Source organism: Sander lucioperca, chromosome 14 (assembly GCF_008315115.2).
Source record: "Sander lucioperca isolate FBNREF2018 chromosome 14, SLUC_FBN_1.2, whole genome shotgun sequence".
NCBI lineage: Eukaryota > Metazoa > Chordata > Actinopteri > Perciformes > Percidae > Sander > Sander lucioperca.
The window spans coordinates 20,786,585-20,811,145 of record NC_050186.1 but is presented as its reverse complement, the minus strand read 5'-3'; the positions used below and the strand labels follow the sequence as shown (position 1 = coordinate 20,811,145).

Here is a 24,561-nt window from a genome sequence, read left to right as displayed (position 1 = left end):
ATACAATAGAAAATACTCAGAACCTTGGCAGCCATATAAACTGGGGGTTAATATAACCAAGATATACATTAAGGGACAGTATTTCTGTACTTTATTTTATGTTCAGTCAGCAAAAGGATAAATTGTTTTTTTTTTTCCTTCAAATGGCATGAAAGTTGTCAAGCATTTTAAACTGTGATATCAGTTAAATTCTTTAACATTATTTTCCTAAATGTATTTCCATGAATTCCAAAAACATTTTAAATCCCATCAATTGGACACTGCTGATCAAAATATGTCCATCTCGATTACTGAGGTAAAATGAAATATAGTAGATAACCGTTTGACGCTTTGATTTAATGTCAAACGTCACTGTAATCTCACAATCAAATGACCAGACCTTTCAAAGTCAGACAATCTGATGAATCTTTTACATTTTACCATTTTGTAAGTTGGAGAAGCCTCTGGAACATCTATTATACCAGAATATATAATGATGTGTCATGTCAGATTTTGGTATAATCAAATCTGTGCTTATTTATGAATTCTAAGAATTACTTTGTTGTGAAGTGTATATCCTGAATTTCCAGGAATGCCTTTCCTTCGGGTAAAAAAACTGCCGAAATCTTGGGTCTGGAAATGAGCACATACTCTTTGACTGAAACCAAATCGTGGCATGGATGCATTGTTAAAAATCAAACATATACTGCAGGTTTGTCACCTAAACATGATGGTTGGCTACTTACATCTACATTACAGACAGGTGTTTTCAGTTACTCTTCTGGGTTGGATATTTACTCACTGACACCAACTGAAATCAAAATTGTTTTTTCATTGTAGCTATTTTAAACAAGGACAAAGAAATCCAATTGCACAAGTATGTATATAATCATAACATGGAAGGGAAAGAAAGTATTATTAATGAGAAGCAACCATTCACCAGATAAAAAAACAGAAGAAAGCTATGTGTCCTGCTGAGCAGTTGACGGTCTGAACGTTGAGCTGAGTCTCGTATCTCAGTCCAAAAACGCCACCTACACAACGTGGTTAAGGAAGGATGACTTTCTTTGCAGTTCTGTACATTGTAGGTAAGTGAGATATTTATTCTGTCCGTTTCTGTTTATTGGGCCACGTTTAAATGAACATTTCAGTGTATCTACAAACATTTAAACCACAAGCTGCTGCGCCAATAAGAGATCACTTCTGCTCCTCATCACTCTGAATCTCCATCTTCCTCCTCGTCAGGTATAAATGGTGGATCATCGGGTGTCTTCTTCTCCATTCCTCCATCTTTTCTCGCTGTAAGATGAAGCTCTCTGACGGTGAGGATGCGGATGAGCATCCCCTCCATGGTGCTATCGTCTAGAGGCGTGGAGGAGTACCACAGGGGGCTGTTGGGGACGCAGCAGCGCTCAGGGTGAAGGTAGAACAGGTTGGTGCGCTGCTTGACTGACTCCGAGCTAGATGGAAGACGGTTATGTCAACATTGTGATCAGCAGATTAAGGAGATCAATGTGTAGCGCTACGTTTCAATTTAGTCTTAAGTCTATGATAACAAATTCAAATTCTTTAGCAAAAATAGACAACAGCCAGTGGGTTTCAATATTTGCCTTAGGCAAAGTTGAAATTGTATACACATTAAAAGGATAGTTTCATGATTTTCAAGTCCATCTTTAAACAATAGTCAGGTGCGTTTGAACAATGAAACAGTTTTTCGTTGCTGTAAGTAGTTCAGCGTGGTACTATACTTACCACTTGGAGAGGTAGAACTCGTAGAGTCTGACTGGACAGCGGAGAGGGTTTTCTGTGTTCTCCGCCATCTCCAGGATATCCTCTTTACTCTCCTCCTCCTTACGCTTCTTTGCAGGAACCTCTGGATCTGAAAAGGATGCAAACACAAATATCTTTACACCATGTCTAATATGAATCCATTTCACAGTTTTTGGAAGCCCAATTTCACAGAACTGCTGGTTAAGAAATACTGTAAATGAACACCACATTTGGAATAACACTAAGGTACTTTCCAGTTACGTAAGTGTATAGTGCAACAACATAACAACTCATACTTGTGTGACTTCTACTCTACCCCCTGGTGTAGCAGTTGTGCTGTTTAATAAACTTGCACTCGATTAAAGATGTTAACACAACAGATAATAGACAGAAATAGTGCCGATATAGCCCTGGCGAGTATTTACTTTGCTTTTACTTTTTCTTCACAGAAAATACTGTCTGCAGTGTTTTTTAAATGTTTACAATGCAAAAACTTCCGCTTCGTAAAAAGAGTATACTAGGACTTAAACTGTATATGATACACGTCATGGTCAAAAATAAGGTTTTAAGCAGGTTCAGGCTCATCCATGTCAATTTGTGCCAAAACTCTTCAAAAACAATAAAAAACAAATAGACCAATTATTCATTTAATGTTTCTTTTTAAAGTTTTTGCTGGCTTTTGATGCCAGTTTGTTTCTCTTTAACATATGATGGTTCAGGCAAAGCAGATTTGACATAGATCTGAAATTATTCTGCAATATCATATAATGTGAGTGCTTTTTTGCAAAACATTCTGCCAATAGACCTTTTTCCACGGCAGACATGTTGACATGTCATAGTAGGAAAAGCACAGGTGTATTCCAAACCATTAATGATGGCTGCATCCCACTTAGGAGAGGCCCTGGTATTGTGCATGCTGACTCACTGAAATAGCTTCCTGGGACACTTGAGCCATCGTTAAGGTTATCAATTTCAGCTGTGCTTTTCCTACTATGACAAGTCAAAATGTCTGCCATGAAAAAGGTCTATTGCTTGACTTCCAAAAACATTCTTATAAAAGCACCACATTTGTGAATGTTAAAATAAACATTTTCAAATTTAAAGAACTTTTGATGGATTTTAATATCTTAAAATATATGTTATTACTACATGTTGGTATGGAACAAATAGGTATTTCATTTGGACCTTCAGTAGTACTGGTACCAGACTCGGGCTCATTTATGGATATTGGCGGGTAGAAGCGCAGGAAGGTGGTCTTGGTGTTGTTCTGGTTGGTTTTGGTGCAGCGCATGACGTGAGCAAAGGACAGCTGGCGGTGCTGCTCCACCGTGGTGAAGCCAAAGTACTTGCAGCAGAAGAAAAGGAGAGTGTTTAGGAGGACGATGGGGGAGTACGCCCCCAACTGTTTACAGTCCCAGAGAAACTCCTCCTCCACACGGGAATGGATATAACCTGCAGAGAGAGGGAGAGAGACCTGTTATAAATCTGGTCAAAAGTAGGTTTGTTAATGTAAAATAGAAGCAGAGGAACACAAACTAAAATGTTGACAGATTACAAATTGCAAAATCATGTATAACTCACCACTTGCTGTGATCGAGGGCTTAAAACCTCTCAGCATATTATTGAACTCAGTGGAGAATTTATTGTAGAAGCGATCCATGAATATGTTCTCCACACGACCGTTCTCAAACAGGTACTACAGAGGCAAAAGATTTCATGGTCATAATGAGATATGACATGGCTGTCATTTATTCCACTACAGTAGATATAGATTATAGTATTGTATATTTGCTGATGCACTACTTTTTAGTAGATGTGACTTACTTTTACAGTTTACTAATCGCTTTCAGTCGTATTGGAAATGCAAGTTACTGCTAATACAAACTCTACCCTCCTGATGTTGCTGCTTCCAGTGTTTCCCATACATAGGTTCTATTTGGGCGCCCCGCCCCGGTAGATTGAGATCCACCCAGGTAGACAACATCCAAATTACATTTTTTTCCCCAATCAACAATGTATTCTTAGAGCGCACAAAGACCAGCGGCCTCCAGCCCCTCCGCCTCGTGAAGTTGCACTCCGTATGCATGACAGCGTCAACGCTTCACTTCAGGCTCAGAGGCCGTAGTTAGTAGTAGCATGCTGCTGGTGGTCCTGCCGTGGGATTAACTGTATTAATAACCGTAGAAATGCCGCGGCCACACCGCTGTAAAAGCTCCCTGAACGTCATTTATCAGAGTTTGGTTGTTTCCCCTGTACGCAGCAGTCTCCTCCACTCCATATCTTAATAATAGAGCTAACCGCTAACAGAGCTGCCTTCAGTTCTCATTCTCTGTGCCTGAATCCATTAGCTGTATTTATGGACTTGAGCCTGAGTAAAATCCATGATTTTATTAAGGTGGTTGTAAAAGTTTTAAACTACAACTCAGAGTTGTTTGACAGAAATCTTCAGATGAGATCTTAATGAATGCAACAAGGACATGTATAGTAGCCTACAAAACCGTGTGTTTACGATCCCCAAAACACGGATTAAAACACTTTAAAAAACAATGATCTAACAAAAAATGAATAATTAACTTTAGATGGCCTTAGTCTTATATCATTTAACAGGAATTAGTAGGAGACAGTGTTGACATTTTAAATAACATGTAACTTTCTGTATGGATCATAGTATTAAGGTTAAGTTACATTTAATAGCCTATTTGGGCTCCGGGTAATCAGGTATTTTATCTGCTGAACGATAACATTTGACAAACCAACAAGATTTAATTAACAAAGCACATCTTGGCTACACTTCTGTATCTGTATCTTTATCATCTTTTAGTCTGATATGTTTGATATGTAGTTATTTCAAAATTATCTTATATTAGATTATTATATATTATTATATTATTCTCAACACTGGCTTCACATAAAAACCTTTCCACTAGCGAACCGGAAAGATTCTTTTATTGTGAAGTTATAGGAAATGCAATGTCTTTGTCAGCAAGATATGGACACATTTTGCGCTATTGGGTCAAACATTCTCTGTGTGTAAAAAATGTCTTGCCTGTTGAATGCCGAGGCAGAGGTAGAACAGGCTGTCGGGGGAGTACGGCTCTCCGTTAGTTCGTTTCACCTCAGCAATAAAGCAACAGAGGCCGTAGCTCAACTCAGCAGTGGTGGAGCGAAGAACATCCTCCTTCAACTCCATGGGACGAGCTGAAATTAGGACACAAAGAGTCCAAAATAAAGAAAGTCTTAAAAAAAGTTGAACACAAAGAATCTGTGCAAAGATACAGTGTAGAAGACATGTCACAGTGACCGCATCAAAATTACCTCCGATCAATAACTTGACCCGTGCATTCAGAGACAGAGGTTTTAAAATCACAGCCAGTCTAACGGCTGCTCAGGGATATTTCCAAAATCTCTAGTTATAAAGACTTCCTTCATAACTATTGAGCTTGATACTCTTTATTGTTGGCTATTATGGATAAAAGTGTCCACTTAATGGAGTAATACAAGTGCATGATCTTGGATGAAGTAAAGGAACTATCAAGACCAACTTTAGCAGTTGTATTTACTGTCAAAACTTACAACCAAAGCGTGGCGTCTCCAGGTTGGATTGAGTTTGCCTCCACTGGATCCATCGCTTCCAGGAGTCAACACCATACTGACTCTTCAGTTTTGGGAGTTCTATAGCCAAGGCCTTGTTAGAAACGCCTTTTTGAGTTGACGCTTCAGCTGCCTTAGACCGCTTTGACTTTCGGCCCTTAAACAGTGGAGAGAGAGAGAGAAGGTTGCATCATGGATATGATCAGAGTGATACAAAGTGATGTGTGAGGCCAACCTATTCTATCTCCAGCACATTTGGTAGGGTTGGGCACAGAACTCTGTACTTTTTAGGGTACCGACCGAAATACGTTACCTAAAGGTACTCTTGGGTACTGGCACAAAATTCCAGGTACCTGTACTGGTTAAAATGTAAACGGTACCCAACCCTAATGGTTGGTATGCTCATTAACCTAACTACACATTTATTTTTTAGCAAGTAAAATCAGATGTAGGCTTAAATGCAAGAGGCAGCATATTATCTCTTCCCAGGCAGTTACCCTCTTTTCTCGGGCTTTCCTGTGAGCTTGTCGTCGCTGAGTGGCAGGCAGGCTCGGGGATCGCTGGGACTGTTCTCTAAGCTGGGCCATTCTCTCCAAGGTTTCTGGAAATCACACCAAATGACACATTAGAAAGCATTCCAGGGATTTGCTTTTGCACGCATGCATGCACGCGAATGGGGCTAGTTTTCATTTATGAGAGACAGGAAAGTTTTGTTGTATGTGAACATGCAATGACAATAAAGGCATTAATTCATTCATGTAATACCCTTTAACTCAACTCTTTAAGCACAGGTGGACATAAAACTCAAATGTTATTCACGTCATGCACTTCATAAATGTGTGTCCATCTCCTCACCGACGGTAAAGTCAGCTTCGATGTCCATGGGAGGTGGAGATGAAGGTGGAGGTGGGGGCTGGAAGTAATGCTCACTGGCCACAGGAATGTCTAGAATCGGATTGAGCTTATCGAGACCATATGGTCGACTGGGAGACCTTACACCTGCATCAGAGGTGTCCTCCCAGTTGTTGAGGAAACTGGTCAAGTCGTCTGTGTCCAAATCATCACTGTAGTTACTGGTGTGCTCTGTGAAATAAACATGAGAGGAACTCGTCATCCAGCGTGACACACATTTTTCTTATATTAAAAACCTACAACATAAAAACATTTGTGGGAAATAATTTACACTGAGAGCAAACGGCCATGGGTAATGGTGACATAAAATCCTAATATGCAGGACAAATCCTCTAATTGTATATAATATAGTCAACTTGTTCTTGTCCTTGTCTACTCCGTTCCGAGGTAGTATGATCAATGACAGTAATGATTAAGTTATTGCATGATGTATAGTGTCTTTCACTTGTCTGGGTAACAGAACCCAGGGCACTGACTAGGCTATGCTAAGCCAACATAAATATTAATTAATATAATCGGATTTAATAAGAGTGTAATACCGCACCCGCTGCGCCGATTCTCCGACCAATCTCCCGCTCCATTGTCCCCTCACTCGCGAACAATACCCCAAGGAACTCCTTCACTTGGGGTAAAGACTCATTCCCTACCTGGAGAAGGCACTCCATCGGTTTCCTGCTGAGAACCATGGCCTCAGATTTAGAGGTGCTGATCCTCATCCCAGCCGCTTCACACTCGGCTGCGAACCGATCCAGTGAGTGCTGAAGGTCACAGGCCGACGATGCCATCAGGACCACATCATCCGCAAAAAGCAGCGATGAGATCCCCAGCTCACCAAACTGCAACCCCTCTCCACCCCGACTACGCCTCGATATCCTGTCCATAAATACTACAAACAGGATTGGTGACAAAGCGCAGCCCTGGCGGAGGCCAACTCTCACCTGAAACGAGTCCGACTTACTGTCGAGAACCCGGACACAGCTCTCGCTTTGGTCGTACAGAGATTGGATGGCCCTGAGAAGGGACCCCCTCACCCCATACTCCCGCAGCACCTCCCACAGTATCTCCCGGGGGACCCGGTCATACGCCTTCTCCAGGGCATACTCCCAGGCTCCCTCCAGGATCCTTGCGAGAGTAAAGATCTGGTCCGTTGTTCCACGACCAAGACGGAATCCGCATTGTTCCTCTTCAACCTGAGGTTCGACTATCGACCGAACCCTCCTTTCCAGCACCTTGGAGTAGACTTTACCGGGGAGGCTGAGAAGTGTGATACCCCTGTAATTGGCACACACCCTCTGGTCCCCCTTTTTGAAAAGGGGAACCACCACCCCGGTCTGCCACTCCTTAGGCACCAACTTCCACGCAATGTTGAAGAGGCGTGTCAACCAAGACAACCCCTCCACACCCAGAGCTTTAAGCATTTCTGGACGGATCTCATCAATCCCTGGGGCTTTGCCACTGTGGAGTTGTTTAACTACCTCAGCAACTTCCACCAGGGAAATTGACGACAATCCCCCATCATCCTCCAGCTCTGCCTCTACCATAGAGGGCGTATTAGTCGGATTTAGGAGTTCCTCAAAGTGCTCCTTCCACCGCCCTATTACCTCCTCAGTTGAGGTCAACAGCGTCCCATCCTTACTGTACACAGCTTGGATGGTTCCCCGCTTCCCCCTCCTGAGGTGGCGAACGGTTTTCCAGAAGCACCTTGGTGCCGACCGAAAGTCCTTCTCCATGTCTTCTCTGAACTTCTCCCACACCCGCTGCTTTAGCCTCTTTCACGGCAGAGGCTGCAGCCCTTCGGGCCCTTCGGTACCTTGCAACTGCCTCCGGAGTCCTCTGGGATAACATATCCCGGAAAGACTCCTTCTTCAGTCAGACGGCTTCCCTGACCACCGGTGTCCACCACGGTGTTCGTGGGTTACCGCCCCTTGAGGCACCCAAGACCCTAAGACCACAGCTCCCCGCCGCAGCTTCAGCAATGGAAACTTTGAACATTGTCCACTCGGGTTCAATGCCCCCAGCCTCCACAGGGATGCACGAAAAGCTCCGCCGGAGGTGTGAGTTGAAAGTCTGTCGGACAGGGGCCTCCTCCAGACGTTCCCAATTTACCCGCACTACCCGTTTGGGCTTACCAGGTCTGTCCAGAGTCTTCCCCCACCCCCTGACCCAACTCACCACCAGATGGTGATCAGTTGACAGCTCTGCCCCTCTCTTCACCCGAGTGTCCAAAACATACGGCCTCAGATCAGATGAAACGATTATAAAATCGATCATTGACCTTTGGCCTAGGGTGCTCTGGTACCAAGTACACTTATGAGCATCCCTATGTTCGAACATGGTGTTCGTTATAGACAATCCATGACTAGCACAGAAGTCCAACAACAAACAACCACTCTGGTTTAGATCAGGGAGGCCGTTCCTCCCAATCACGCCTCTCCATATGTCTCCATCATTGCCCACTTGCGCGTTGAAGTCCCCCAGCAGAACTATGGAGTCCCCCACTGGAGCCCCATACAGGACTCCATTCAAGGTCTCCAAGAAGGCCGAATACTCTGAGCTCTTGTTTGATGCATACGCACAAACAACAGTCAGAGTTTTCCCCCCCACAACCCGCAGGCGTAGGGAGGCGACCCTCTCGTCCACCGGGGTAAACTCCAACGTAGCGGCGCTCAGCCGGGGGCTTGTGAGTATCCCCACACCCGCCTGGCGCCTCACACCCTGGGCAACTCTGGAGAAGAAAAGAGTCCAACCCCTATCCAGGAGTATGGTTCCAGAACCGAGACTGTGCGTAGAGGTAAGCCCCACCAGATCCAACTGGTAGCGCTCCACCTCCCGCACAAGTTCCGGCTCCTTCCCCCACAGAGAGGTGACGTTCCACGTCCCCAGAGCCAGCGTCTGCTGCCCGGGTCTGGTCCGTCGAGGCCCCTGACCTTCACTGCCACCCATGTGGCAGCGCACCCGACCCCAGCGGTTCCTCCCACAGGTGGTGGGCCCATGGGTTGGAGAGAGAGGTGCCACGTAGCTTTTTCGGGCTGTGCCCGGCCGGGCTCCATGGCAAACCCGGCCACCAGGCGCTCGCTGACGGGCCCTCCATCTGGGCCTGGCTCCAGACGGGGGCCCCGGGCTTCCTCCGGGCAGGGTCACTCTATCTCTACCATAATTTATCGCACCGTTGTGACGAAAAGAGAGCTGAGCCAGAAGGCAAAGCTCTCAATCTACCGGTCAGTTTTCGTTCCTACCCTCACCTATGGTCATGAAGGCTGGGTCATGACCGAAAGAACAAGATCCAGGGTACAAGCGGCCGAAATGGGTTTCCTCAGGAGGGTGGCTGGCGTCTCCCTTAGAGATAGGGTGAGAAGCTCAGTCATCCGTGAGGAGCTCGGAGTAGAGCCGCTGCTCCTTCGCGTCGAAAGGAGCCAGTTGACGTGGTTCGGGCATCTGCTAAGGATGCCCCCTGGGCGCCTCCCTAGGGAGGTGTTCCAGGCATGTCCAGCTGGGAGGAGGCCTCGGGGAAGACCCAGGACTAGGTGGAGGGATTATATCTCCAACCTGGCCTGGGAACGCCTCGGGATCCCCCAGTCGGAGCTGGTTAATGTGGCTCGGGAAAGGGAAGTTTGGGGTCCCCTGCTGGAGCTGCTACCCCCGCGACCCGTTACCGGATAAGCGGAAGAAGATGGATGGATGGATGGATGGATTTAATAAGAAATGTATCCATCGACATGGCAGATATGTGTGGGAAACCAATACCTTTTGAGTACATTTAATCTCCATTAATAGCTGAAATTAAAACACCTGTTGGATTAACATGTACTAGAGGTGTTGAAATTAATCAAATAATCGATGCATCGAATCGTGGACATGGACGATGCTGCATCGATAATCGGCCGGGCCATAATCGATTATTTCTGTTTACAATTTAATGTATGCCTAACAACCTTTCTGTTTACATATTCTGTTATGTTTTGCACATTCAGGAAGTGCCGTGTGCTCAGTGCTGTAGTTTTATGTATCCAATGTATTTAGTATTAGAGCACTGCAGAATGTTTTGTTTTTGAAGCTTGAAAAGCTATGAATTAAATATCCTATATGGCTTTAATAGAAAAATGTATTAGACGCATCGTGATGCATCGAGATATCGAATCGAAGACATGATAATCGTAATCGAATCGAATGATCAGTGAAGATTCAGACCTCTAACATGTACGCAATAATCTTGCTAAGCAATGAACTGGCTGGGTCACGAAGACCTAGGCAAAATGAAGGAAGGGAAGTAGTGGAGATGGGGAGTAAGGCTTGAATTAAAGATATGATCTGTTCAAAGACATCTTTAGATGTAAAAAACAGGATGTAAGTGTGTTGTAATGGCAAAATTATATTTAAGCATGATTCTTTATATTCTTGTCTTATTTCTGTTTTACTTTGTCTCAATGCTGAAAGTGAGTTTTTCTTATTCTCACATGTTGAAAGTAAGAGCCACAAAGTCTGGGAACGTAATGTGTACACTGAACAGATAGGAGCTACAAGGTCACCCTAATCTATCTGTTATTTCTCCCTGGATAGTTGAGACTTCTCACATAGTTGAGATAAACGGGATGTCTAAACCTTGGGGTAGAAATCTATCTCACTGAAGATGCATATATATGGTGTGCTTTTTCTTATTCATTGAATACATTTTTGGTTTAGTCTTCGACTGTCTTTATTTGTTTCACTTTCCTATTTTTCAAAACCTACACCTGCTGCAAACATGAAAAGTTTCCACCACAGTGTCTAAATGTGTCCAACTGACACCGCCCTGCTGTATAGAAAGATAGTCACGTTCAAGAAACATTCAGTTGTGTATACTCATTTGTCTATGCCTGTAGTCTTGCGTCCGGAACAGCTCGGTTTGCTTGTAAAAATGTAATTGTTTCAAATAAATCTGCATGGAGCAACCTTCTGCAATCTCTGGTGTCTTTGTGGCGTCCTCGCCACGCTATTTCTTCTGTACTGAGGCCGCTACAGGGTCTCACGCAGTCAGTAAGTAAATTACTTAGCGTCTCTTGAATTGTTGTTAGTTGTTGTCTTCTGGTCTTTTTACTCTTTTTTTTTTTCTTCCATACACTGGTATAAATGGTGATGAATTGCCAGTTTTGTTGTTGTTAGAGTTATCCCACTAAACTAATATCATTTTAGAGGAAAACATTGTTTCTTTATCTAAAATGTCTACAAAGCAAAAGACTATTTTTTCCCCCCCATTCTCAAACTTTCAAAAAGCTATATTACCCTTGTCTTGAATGTTTGTCCAGTTTCCTTAAAACCATTATCTTGCTTCTTTTCACTGTTTCCTTAAACAGTAAAAAAATAAAAACGACTTTAAAACAGTTTCTCTTACCTGCTGGAGCAGCTGCTTCATGTCTCTCTCTGTCTTTCTCCACCACTTTCTCCTTTGGTCTCTCCTCTTTGTCATTCTTCTCATGTTGTTCTGCAACCATCTCCGCCATGAGGATGAGCTCCGCCTCAAAGGGGTCAGACGGGATCTTTTCCTTGATCTCCTGGATGGTTTCCACAATGCGTTCAGCGCTGTCCATTGTAACAGGAAGGAACATGGGTACAGGCAGCTGTGGTAGACAGAGTAAGAGCATAAAAGCTTATGAGGCTCTGTAATGAGGATGAAGATACTATTGTCTAATATACATATTTCATTTTGTAATCCCGATAATTCTTTCACACTACAGAGAATCAAACACTAAGACCAAAGGTGGTTGTAGTGTTTACCGTACCGGTACTGGCATGGCCACAGGTCTGGGGGTACACTGGCTGTACATGTTCATGGGTACAGGAACATATACCGGCACTGGGATAGGAACGATCATGATTTTAGGGAGGACGTCATCTATAGAGGGAAGAAAAAGAAAACGTTCTTACAAATGAGTACATGTTTCAACATAAGCAAGTCTGTAGTCGATATACAGTATGTAAATATATAATACAAACTTAAGGGTCAGCACATTCAAAAGTTGTGCAAATCAGTGACTAAGAAAATGATTGTGGGCTCAAAAGAACAACATATTGCTTGATATATTTAGGGGCAAAAAAAGAAATTTATATGAGCGAACACACACACACACAAAATCTTAGTAGAACGTATATATTTAAAAAAATGTATATGTATCCTAGTTGGCTCCTGCTGAGCCTGGAGAACAGTATCTAACAAAGTATTGAAAAACTTACTTGAAAAGCGGTGGACACTGAAAGTTCAAAGCATTTGCCAAATAATTATTTCCCAACAATTATTATATTGTATTATATTATATTGTGAAAAACGAGTAGATTCTTAAACGTGAGGTAAAATGAAAAACCTTCTCTTTAGGCCTGTAAAATACATATTATATACAAAAAAATATACATGTGATGTAGACATGATTATCATATATTAAATATAAAAAACTAAAGTAATGACATCTGTGTTTTAGTGTGTTTGTTTGTCCGACTGTAGAGCAGAAATGTCGTTACCATAGAAACACTGTTGTCTGGTTGTTGCTTTTACCTGTCTGTGCTTCGACATCAGCTGTCTGTGTTCTACAGGAGACGCCTTTGTTCTGCACCATCGGTCTGCAGAGCAGGGCCTTGTTCTTCAGGATTTTGGGGGCGGGAGGAGGGTGAACTTTCACTGTATCTTTCTGAGGAAGGAAATAAAAATGAACGAGAATTAATACATTTTCAAAAAAACAAATGGACTAATGAGCTTATGTCAGCCACAGCAGAGATCCTCACAAATGGCAGTCTCTAAAAGCGTGACGTAGCTGAACAAACTGCACCAAAGACTCAGTTCCTAAGAGTGCGTACACACCGATACTGTGCAGGCCACAGCACATAACTTTTCCTCGTCATCTTGATCCATAGATTGAGGTAAACTGGGTCTGCTTAGTGTTTGCATACACAATGCAGTCATTTTGTTATCTTTCACTGCACTATAATTATTACTATCCTGTTTAACTATTTATTCAATTTAAACTTATTTTCACCTTCTATTTTATTCTTTTAAATGCCTATTTTTATGTCTTTTTGTACTGCCTTTTGCGTTTGTATCTGTCTTGTTTAAAGCACTTTAAATTGGGTCGCCTGGGTAGCTCATCTGGTAGAGCATGCACCCCATGTACAGAGACACACTCCTCGCCACAGCGGCTACAGGTTCTACTATTCCGACCTGCAGCCCTTTGCTGCACGTCACCCCCCCCCCCCCCCTCTCCCCTTTCATGTCTAAGCTGTCCTATCAAATAAAGGCCTAAAATGCCACAAAAATAATCTCAAAAAAAGCACTTTAAATTGTGTTGTTGTAAAGAGGTGCTATACAAACAAACTTGCATTGCCTTGATTGCTTAACTGTATCATTGCGCGCACCTGTATGGAAACCTCTTCATTTTTTATGTTTCTCCACACATTTATGCATGTATTTCCTTTCATTTGTCTCCTGTATGTATACATATGATTGGATTTTACTGTATATAAAATACATATAACATACAACAACTCACATGTCCAGAGTTCTTTGATTGTAAGACGATGCCTGTGGAGACAATGACATGATGAAACTTTCGCAATCAACACTGGAAATTGATTGAGTGAGCACACCACACGTTTTTCTCTCTTATATATTTGACATATACTTCATAAACACCTGTGTTTGTGTGTTGCGTACTTTGCTGGGCTGTTCTGTTGCCTATTGGAGGCCCTGCAAGCGAGATGACGTTGCCGATGACAGGTGTGGCCTCCTCTGTACCTGCAGATCCGAGAAAACACCAGGAAAAACAAAAGGAGTCAGCAGGGGATATTACAGATCGATTTCACAACATTTTAATTAAGAAGTCAGGACTAAAAACCACAATGCAGTAAAATAAAACTTGAAATGGCGACAATATATACCTTTGAAGATCTCGCCTTGCGTGGCCACTTTATCACAGCAGAATTGCAGCAGACAAGTCAGATCACAGAAGTGTTTGACTTCTCCCACCATGGGAAGACTCTGCTTCAGTTTCCCTTTGCGGCCGCAGGTGTCACACTTTGCAACCTGAGAGAAAACAGTGAGTAAACATTAAGATCACCATGGTCATCCCTGGTTTTTTTAGTCTAACTATGATTTTATTAACTGCACTGAGGTTTGCTTACGTGGCAGAACAGCATGGTGTATTTGGACCTGCAGTCATCAGAGCAGAACTCCTCCGTCGAGCCTCCATACTGTGCCGTCACCAGCTTCTTGGACACACTGTGGCAGTAGACGCAGGAGTGACAGTGTTTCCCCCAGTTTTTAGTCATGTCGTGTCGAAAGAGGAGCTTACAGCCTGGGAGGAAGGAGAGGAGAGGCTCAGGGACACTATGCATGGTTGTTTTTCACACCTTTTCAAGATGCAAGTGTGTTGTTCAAACTTGTTCAACCCAACTTGTAAATAATGATATGCTTTGATGATGTGCGATCGTGATTTTTCGTATATGTATACATTTCCATCTGTCTCCTTACCGTCGCTGCAGAAAAAGCAGTCTTTGTTGTTGATTCTTTTGGCGTCTCTGGTGATCTTTTCAATCTTACAGTATTCACACAGGCTCGTCACAGAGTTGTCTTTCTTGAACTCGTTAGCACAGTCCACGCTACAAACAAAAACTATCTTGTCCTGCAAACAGAGGTATCAACACAAAATCACCTGACAGCGTGTACATCACATTTTTCCAAATTTCAGAGCTGGAGAGATATTGACATTATTTATGGAAAAGACTAAACAATGGCTGTTAGATAGTATTTTTGGGTATATTTTGCGGGTTTCAGACGATGACTGACAACATGCGGAGCCTTTGCGCTTTACGGAAAATAAGTATAATTTTATAATAAGTAATTTATTTTTGGCTCGCACACCATCGCAACGACACCGCGGCGAGCATCAACTTAGCTTAGTTAAAAAAAAAAGCGCCGTTGAGGCATTTTCAAAAACAACCAACATTGCTGCAGCTGATGTGGAACTTTCTGTTGAAGAACTATTTTCAAATTCTGATAGCAAAAAAACACTCGTTCACAGACACACAAAGTTACCTTGATCTGGATGACTTCAGGTTTAAAAGCTATGTTGCGGTTACACTGGGAGCAGTTCAGTTTCAGTGGTCCTTTGGGGACATCTTGTGGAGTTTGAGTAGGAATGATGGCCGGGACTTGGGATCCCATTGGTAACTTGGTAAAAACATTCACCTGTTTCTGAGACTTCTTGAACTTATCCTGTGGCACAGAAAACAATACAAGTGTCTTGAGTGAAAACCACTGCAATCAAGCCACAGTTTCTAGTGCAACACGAAAGGTGTGTTCTCCATAAAGGATAACAACTTTCAGCAAATATACCACTTTGATTTGTTCTCACAATAAGGCAAGCCTCATTACCTGAAAAGCCATGACACAAGGTAGAGTGCAGAAGTTCCTGATGGAGGTATCTGACATGGCCAGGTGGTAGGCCGGTACTGAGTTTTTCCCACAACTATCACAATTCAACCGAGCACCTATGGAAAGGGGGAAAAAAAAAGTTTTATAAAAAAATTAAAATTAAATAAATAAACTTGTCCAAGAGTGAAGTATTAATTGCCAAAATTGAAAACTCAATCATGAGAACTACCTTTACCTGATGCACTGACAGACTGAACCTTGAATGCCATCACACAGCTGCTGCTACAGAAGAGGTTAACAGAGTCATCACTGTTTTTGCTGTCAACCGTTTCTGCCAGCAACCGGGTAGTGCGACACATCGTACAAGCCTTGGTTATCTTCGTTTTCTATTATGAGATTAAAAAAAAGAATGTTAAGCTGTGCAGACATGGTGCGCTTTTTAATTATCTTGCAAGCTGTGTTAACTTCACATTTGAATCTGCCTTTCTGCGCGTCCAGACCCCACGACTTTTATGCTCACAATGTATGGATCAGTTGACTGCGACGTGGAGATCACACTGAACTACGCAAGTCCGGAAACTCCTGCTCGATTTTGTCGAGTGACAATTCCAATAAGGTTCATTGTAAAGTATATTATGTACAATCAAGACAACACAACCTCAACAATTTTGACAAAAAGAGTGAAAGGTAGCATTACTTTGAGCAATGTTATTCGTCTTGCATTGCCAGACCTATCTCCACAGCGCTGTTTCTGTACAGGAGTATGGTCTGGCTACACCGCTCATCTATTCTGGGAAAGGGTTGTTTGTTTGTATGTAGTTCTTTAAACCAACTACAGCCGTCCTGGGCAGCACTTTGCAAAATAGAATAGTGGAGATATCGGAAAAGGAGGGACATCCAGCACGTGAGAGACACGCTGGATGTCAGGCTTTATCCCAGCAATACACATCCGTTAAGCCAGATACGGGTAGAAATAGAAAGGAAGAACAAGAACATTGTCGAATATTTTCATGTTTTATGACATCCTTGCCAAACGCTGAGTATGCTGCGCGTCATCTGTACCATTCATACCCAAAAAAAAATCCCTGTTAGTGTCTTTGAATTTTCCTACCTCTTTGTACTTGGCCAGACACTCTGCATTGCACAGAGTTTTGTTGCAGTCATCCATCTTCAGCATGAGCGGTTTCATGTGGCAGTAAGAGCCGCAGTTCGCACAGCCGGCCATGGACAGGTTGTTTACAGTGCGGAAGCGGTTAAAACAAGCGTCACTGCAGATCTTGTGGACAGCACCGCTCAGGATTACTTCATGTTTACTCTACAGGAGGGATGACAAAAGAACAGTGTTATTTCAGAGATCAATCTTTTTTAGAGGGCCAGCGGGGTAAAAGGTACTACCTATTACAAGAAAAACTCTTTGTCCCATGAAAGAGTCCAATAAACTGGTATCATTCAGCCCATTTACTTTCTGCAAATGTCACTGTTTTAATAGCCTTACGGTTTATTCTTATTCTTAAGGGAAGTAGGAAAACATCATAATTTCAATGTTTTTAGATTGTTTTAGAGCTATTATAATTAGTTGATCGACAGAAAATCAATCAGCTACTATTTTGATAATCGATTAATCGTTTCAGTAATTCTTCAAGCTAATTTGCCACATTCCCTGGTTCCAGCTCGTCGAAGGTGATGAAGGTGACTAAACAAAAGATGGAAGACTCAGTTACAATGGTGATTTTATAGATAAAACTATTAATCAATTAATCCAGAAAATAATTGGCAGATTAATCAGTAAGGAAAATAACAGTAAATTGCAGTCCTATTCTGTTTTACTTACAACGCTGTATCTGGTGCACATGCTACAGAGTGACTGTGGTCCTATTGGTTGTGGTACTGTTTTGGTGGCGGCGGACTTCTTGTAGTTGAAGGAAGTCAGGCAGTTCTGGCTGCAGAATTCCTTCATGCCGCCTTTATCATCTGGAGCCAGAATGACATCCTGAGGCCGAAATATCAACCTGGAATAACATCAATAAGAGATCCAAATTCAGTCATTGTTTATTTGGGTCATGAACTTTCGGTATACTCATCTACAGGTATGCCGTGAATTACTCTGCCGTTTCTCACACAGAAAAATCCCAAATAGTCATTTGGAAAGATGACATTATTTTCTGTTGTACTCACTTTTGGCAGCTGTGGCAGACCTTAGAGACTCCTTTGACTGTGGGGAGAGACGTGGTGAGGCAGGAGGTGGAGCAGAAGAGCGCTGGGGAGCCCTTCCTCTGGAAAGCAGTCTGTCCTTTCATCAGGCTCTTACTGCAGTGGGAACAGGACATGTGCAACGATGAGGGGTTGGAGGTGGGTTGCGTCTGTGTTTCGGCAGCTGGGCTCACAGAGAAGACCGATCCAATCCTCAAGTCCTCCTGTCAATAACAGAACGGAGAGACAGGGTTCAGTGTTGGCCCAGTGATTCTGGATTTTAGTTGTGGAACATTGCCGGCTTCGTCTATCTGTTGAAGTGATGGCTTTTTGTCATTGAAACATGGATTAGTTTTGAAGTTCCTTACAGTTTTATTCAGACTTGACAGGATATTTACACAAAGAGCTGCAACATGGAGCAAATTATAAATCCATGCAGTTGGCATGAATGAAAAGTAAAAATATAGGCAAGAGAGAGCGTTGGTCAGATTATTAGTGTAGTTGTGTGTTGTTGTTTTTAACCTCTTCTGCTCTGGTCGCACAGCAAAGTTTTTATAGACTGGTAAATAAACCAATTTTAATTTTTTTATGTTACAAGCCTACAATGTGTGTGTGTGTGTGTGTGTGTGTGTGTGTGTGTGTGTGTGTGTGTGTGTGTGTGTGTGTGTGTGTGTGTGTGTGTGTCTGTCCCACCTTTGCCGTATTGGGCTCATCTTTCACACTAGCTGTAGGAGGTTGTTGAGTTAGAGCTTGTTCATAATCTTCGTCTATTGGCTCATCCTTCACCTTGACCAAAGGTGGTGAAGGAGACGACTTGATTGGCTGAGCAGCAGCATGCACGCTTTCCTACAACAGGAAAAAAAGAAATAAATGTTAGATCTATGTACAAAGCTGAAATCAGACATTTGGGAGAAGCACAGCAGTGTAACAGCTTTAACGCCAGGACTGTTTTAGTTTACAAGCTGAAGCAGACTTTCTTACTTACAGTGTCTAATCTTGGTATTGACATCTTAACTATTTTCATCCCGTTCATTATGGTCGCTGGTGATGAGCTGTCACTTCCTACAGAAACATGAGGAACATGTGAATAATGGTGCAAAGGTAATAAAGAAAATAAATACATATTATACAAATAATAAGATATAGAAAAGCCAGAAATTTCACTAAAATCAAAATGTAGCCATAACTGGACAGTGTAGGGTGTGAGGAAGCATTATTGGCCTCAGAATTGCCAATTCTGTTCCCTAGTGTCCTGGATTGGATAATACACAATATACTATAACAAGTACACATTTCAGCATTTAACTGTGCACTCGTTAAAAGCTCCAAAATCTGGAAGGATTGTCTCCCATAAGCCATTTCAAGAGCTTAAGAGATTTCCTTTGGATAGCTGGTCATTTTTAAACTGGTTGGTAAAAGTGTGCACTAAGAAAACACCCCAACACCATCGCTCTGAGGTCACTCACCTGTACTGGTCATGGCTTCAGACAACGGAGACAAGCTGGACTGGATCCCGTCTAAAGACACTTTCATGTCCTCCTCCTCTGCAGGAGTTAATACAGTGGGTTTCTCATCAGCTTCTTCCTTAACAGAGTTACTGTCCTCTGCCACTGAGGCTGGGAGAGAACATTTTAAAGACAGACATTAGTGGGATGCTATTAGAGCCGGCCTTGATTTACATTCACAAAAAGATGAAGCAAGTAATGTGACGCATTCTATGTTTGAAAAGGGCTAATGTTTAAACCATAATTAATAATGATTAATTAAATTAGCAGCTCTATAAGCAATGATACATAGCCACTTTTTTTTTTCTTCTATCAACTATTGAGGCATTTTACTACAAAAACTCTTAATTAAAAAGAAAAAACTGCACGATCGCCGATGCTGAAAAATGACATGCACAGCAAAAATCATCCGAAAATATTAACTTGATGCACCTGATGCATACAAGGGTTAATAATAATTCATAAGTAATTACATGTCAACTTTGTCACCTTGTGCTTTACAACTTTCCAAAACACATCCTCTTCTCCTACAAGGAAAGCACAACTTTTGCTTTACATTAATTAATGCTCGCCGGTTGAAAATGTTTCTCTGCCTCATTAAACAAAAAACTTGATAAAATTGCAGCTTTACTTTACCTGTATTTGAAATGGCAGGTGAACAGCAGCTATCCACATCCATCAAACTATTATGTTCCTCCTCTTTCATCTGCGCTTCCTGTTCCACCTGATCCACTGTACCAATGTCCATCATCTCGTCGAGGTCGTCCACTGCAGAAAGCCTCACTTTACTGGCAGGAGACTCCTTTTCCTGCTGTGTGTCGATGTCCTCCTTAGTGTCAACGTTTGTCTTTTCCTCAGTTTTTACCTCCACTTCACTGCCGGGAGACTCCTTTTCCTGCTGTGTGTCGATGTCCTCCTTAGTGTCAATGTCTGGCTTTTCCTCAGTTTTTACCTCAGTGGCCTCCCCTCTTTCAGACTCTGAGGTGTTGCCTGTTTCATCACAGTGAATCAAAACTGTACAGACTGTCTCTTCTGTAGACAACTGTGAGGCCGTCTTACTTTCTTTAGGTTCAATTTCTTTACTTTCCATTTCGTTTTCAGAGGCAACAAAGTTATCCCCCTCTCCATGTTCGGAGAGTCTAGGAGACGCTGTGTGAACAAGCTCTGGGTCTCTAACATCTGCTGATGATCCCGGCTCTGAAACAGCTTCCATGGACTCTCTGTCTGTCCCCTCTGTTACCTGTGAAAGACAAAAATCTATTAACTTAATACACATGCCAGAATACTGACATTTTCTGGTGTTATTTAATAAGGGTTATAATAAGGGTTTTCATATCGCTAGTTTGTCTAGTGTACAGTCTTTTGTCGAACAAGACGGCTGTGCTAAAAATAAATACGGAATTTGAATGCATTTAAAAACCTTTAAGATTAAAAATAAGATACACCTTTTGTATTTTTTTACACCTTTATTCAACAAATATTTACAAAACAGTCATATGAACTAGATCACATTTTGACAAGTTTCAACAACTGCCCTCCTTAACCTGGAGAACAATTAATTGTTCACAGTAGTGGGTGTGTACAATGAAATGTGACACCTTGAGCATCTCAGTCAAAACACTTTTAAAGAAGTTGTTGGATAGGGCTGTACTAAACGTAAAAAAAAGAACTTTGAATGTCTGTGTAAATGTCGTAAAAAAAAAAAAGAAGAAAAAAAGAGAGTAGCCTAATCTTTATCTCCAACTGTGCAGAAATACCGGGTTCAAACTAAATTAATAGACATTTTTTGAGGAACTATAGGGCACTTAACATCTACAACAGGTCTACACTTAGAACGGACCCACTGCGGTGACGTTTTAGGTGGAGCTGTTCGTTTAAAAGCTGACTCGGAAGAAAGCGAACGTTTTGACAATAAACTACATCAACACAACAGTATGTGGAGTTAAACTGGACGGCCCCGATGACCTCTGAATAGTTCTACTTGTTGTTAAATTGCAATGTGAGTGGCAGCCAACGGGGGATGCATTATGTCTGCAGGATCATTTAAAAGGCAACCGTGACTACATTTTTTGTACAGCCCTATTTCTGATCCCGTGGTGGCAGAAATGTTGCCATGGTGGGCCGCCACTACAAAATCAACATAGAGGAAACACTGAAATTCTCCTGTAAATGTTCACACCTTTTTTTCCTTTTTGTTATCACAACCTGTTTCTGGCACTGTCCTACAACTCTAAAAGTCTACTGTTTTCCCCCTGACAACAAAAACAACAATCACCTGGCATACACACGTGTTGCTGAACGTCCTCCTCAGTGAGTGAGAGACGGAGAGAAAATTGCACATTGAATTTTACAGCTCTGGCCCACACCTATGCTTCCTTAAAGGGATGGTTCGGAGTAATTTCACCCTAGGGTCCTATGCACCATGACCTCGAGCCAAACACCCCCCCCAGAAGCTTTTATTCCCTTGGTCTAACATTGGTCGAGTTAGAGCTATCAGCCGAATGGCTTAGTGGAACCAAAGGTGTATCTTGTAAGTTACCCTACTAATAGTGCCCGGAATGATACCAAACTTCTATAGTAGTACAAACAGGTTCTGTACTCATAAAACGAGGCATTGGAAAGTTTGTAAGTACACCGTGATGTGCCCTCACCCAACCTACCTGTACACGAACACGTTATCAGCAAAATACTAGTAATCTTACCTCAACTATGGCCGCGGCCGGTGGCCCCACTCGTGGAATAGTGTTCCTTTTCAGCTGTACTTTAGTCGTCTTTTTTGGGTCCTTGGCTTTACCAGGATAATAGAAGTCGTCTTCATCAAAATGTCTGCTACAGACACGGTAGCGCTTCTTCTTTGGCGTCTCGACTGGCGTCGTGATGTCCATTTTCAGAACGACAAGCCACTGCTGTAGAAGCTCCGGGTCTTTGTAGCGAAACGGCAGATCATGGAAGGTCTCCGGCTTGAACCATTTAGCTTTTATACCGCAGCCGGGATAGATACAACTGTGTGGCATCTTGTCCTATCTTGTAACTCACGCTGCAGTAGTCTGAAGTAACGGTGTCTGACTATCTCACAACAATCCTCTGCTCAGTCACGTGTACACAGTTGTTTCCGTCAACAAAGTTTCACGCGAGAGTATAAAAACGTTTTGCTGAATGTTGAAAGTTATTTAAATGCTTGTATTTTCAGGCCAACACTTAATAAGTATTTCAAATATCATCCAGTGATCAATAAAGTTCTACGGAGTGTTGAATTCACTAGCTTTTCCTTTACACTTGTGAGTTTTGCAAAGGACTTTTACAGGTTTTTCCCCAAATCACGGAAGTGACGTCGACGCAGCAGTAGCCGTAGCAGCAGAGAGTAGAAACCATCAGGCAAGTGTTATTTAAATAAACTCCTGGTGTACTTACACACTTTCCAATGCCTCATTTTATGAGTACAGAACCTAGCTGTACTACTGTAGAAGTTTGGTATCATTCCGGGAACTATTAGTAGGGTAACAAGATACACCTTTGGTTCCACTAAGCCATTCGGCTGATAGCTCTAACTCGACCAATGTTAGACCAAGGGAAAAAAGCTTCTGGTGGGGTGTTTGGCTCGAGGTCGTGGTGCATAGGACCCTAGGGTGAAATTACTCCGAACCATCCATTTAAGGATGGTGCTATAAGCTGCAAAGCGTTGCACTTTTAACTATAACAAGCATTTGTAAATGGCCACAGAGAGCAATTGTGTGCACAGATTCTCTAAGGGCCAGGGGCAAAAAAAAAAAACGAATGAATGAATGAAAATTTATGAATATTACTTCATGCCAGAGATTCTCACAAGTTCACACAAAAGGGGCAAATTATTCTTTATTCTTTCTGAGAATTGAAAGATAAATTAAAAGTATTTAACATGAAAATGCTGTTGCAGTGCACTTCATATTTTGTCATTTTCATATTTGAAAGTCACAAACTAGGGCTGTGCAAATGGGCTGTGCTCCTAATGATCACAATAACAATGTAATCGAGAAAAATGATTATTGTGCACAATACGAAAGAATGAATGGGAAATTTTGAAAAATTCAAGGTGTTTTCACTGTTGATTTGTTTAACTTCACTTCAATACATGTTTTTTTATTTCCAAAAGTCAATGAGTAATCCTGTTTAATTATCGTGATTTCAATATTGACCAAATAATCATGATTTTTTTTCTTTTTCATAACTAAGCAGACCTAGTCACAACCATGCAGGAAACAGTCACAAAAACTCACATTTTTCTGGGGGAGGACCACCACATCCCCCGCTTTGGTTTTTAGAAATCCTCCCTATTTTTGTGTGTAACTTTAGTTAGTATGTAGTACACTTACCATTGATAAGTAGCCTACCCCAAATAACCCCACTTTAAAAAAATTCCAAACTATCCCGTTAACTTTACAGTGAAGCTACTACCTTTAATGTAAACATCGCCGACATACATGTGTAAAAAAGATAGCGATGGTAAAACACGGGTTGTGAACATATAAACGTTAGCATTAACACCCCCTCTCAGTGTTTTGACCGTGCATCCTCACCAAATAAACATGACAAGTTAGCTTGTTGCTGATTTAGCAACGCTGCTCACGCAAAACAACAACCTCTACTGCTGTAAAGTTACAGTTCGTTTGGAAATGAGGGGGTTGAATACCTCCGTCTGAGTCGCTTCCTTGGATTCAGCCATGTTATGATGTTGCCTAATTACTTGACCTGTAAACAAGAGAAAACTAGCTCGCGAATCGCTAAGCTAACGCTAGCTTGCTTACGAGTCTGCACACCTCTCTGCTTGCTGCGGTTAGCTAGCCTTTACCGCGTCAACATGACACAATAACTAACCGCCATGCTGATGAAATAACTTCTTCTATTTGTTAGATATATACATGGGTTCACGTATCAGCGTTATAAGAAATGTATACAGCTGTAACAACGTGCAGAATATTACCGCGCCAGCGACTTGGACAGACGAGACTTGATTGGTGGCCAGACGTTGGTGTCCGTCGTCAGTTTCCGTAGCCGACATGTTTGGTCCAAAATCCTGGTGTCTGCTTCAAAATCCTGATGTTTGACTTTTGCAAATAAAAAACGACTTTTTAAAATAGACACTTCAACCGTGACACTTTAATCGTGGTCCTTTACTACATCTTTTGCATACACTCTTGTTGCAGAGCGTTTGTCTTCTTCTTTTGTTTATTTTGTTGCCAGTTA

At 42.2% G+C, this 24,561-nt stretch overlaps 1 protein-coding gene across 5 annotated transcripts; it reads right to left on the bottom strand.

Annotated features, from left to right (window-relative positions):
- Nucleotides 1–138: 138 nt before the first annotated feature.
- On the bottom strand, nt 139–24,561 carry zmym4 (zinc finger, MYM-type 4). 5 transcript variants are annotated; one of them, XM_031295637.2, is made up of 28 exons: nt 22,044–22,488; nt 20,252–20,581; nt 19,978–20,164; nt 19,303–19,452; nt 18,822–18,898; nt 18,530–18,682; nt 17,822–18,060; nt 17,478–17,655; nt 16,758–16,961; nt 15,882–16,032; nt 15,647–15,762; nt 15,308–15,487; nt 14,744–14,894; nt 14,395–14,567; nt 14,152–14,296; nt 13,907–14,008; nt 13,764–13,795; nt 12,776–12,908; nt 12,009–12,121; nt 11,621–11,846; nt 6,196–6,423; nt 5,838–5,941; nt 5,323–5,497; nt 4,796–4,947; nt 3,331–3,445; nt 2,935–3,201; nt 1,732–1,858; nt 139–1,439 (listed from the first exon to the last, which is right to left on the bottom strand). In XM_031295637.2, exons 1-28 carry the CDS (start codon nt 22,353–22,355, stop codon nt 1,193–1,195), a joined length of 4,767 nt encoding a protein of 1,588 aa, XP_031151497.1. In that variant the 5' UTR covers nt 22,356–22,488; the 3' UTR covers nt 139–1,192. The 5 variants fall into 5 exon arrangements, with proteins under 5 accessions (XP_031151497.1, XP_031151498.1, XP_031151499.1 ...); XM_031295638.2 differs by lacking the exon at nt 22,044–22,488 and adding an exon at nt 24,299–24,561 and having other exon boundaries at nt 19,978–20,581; XM_031295639.2 differs by lacking the exon at nt 22,044–22,488 and adding an exon at nt 24,008–24,289 and having other exon boundaries at nt 19,978–20,581.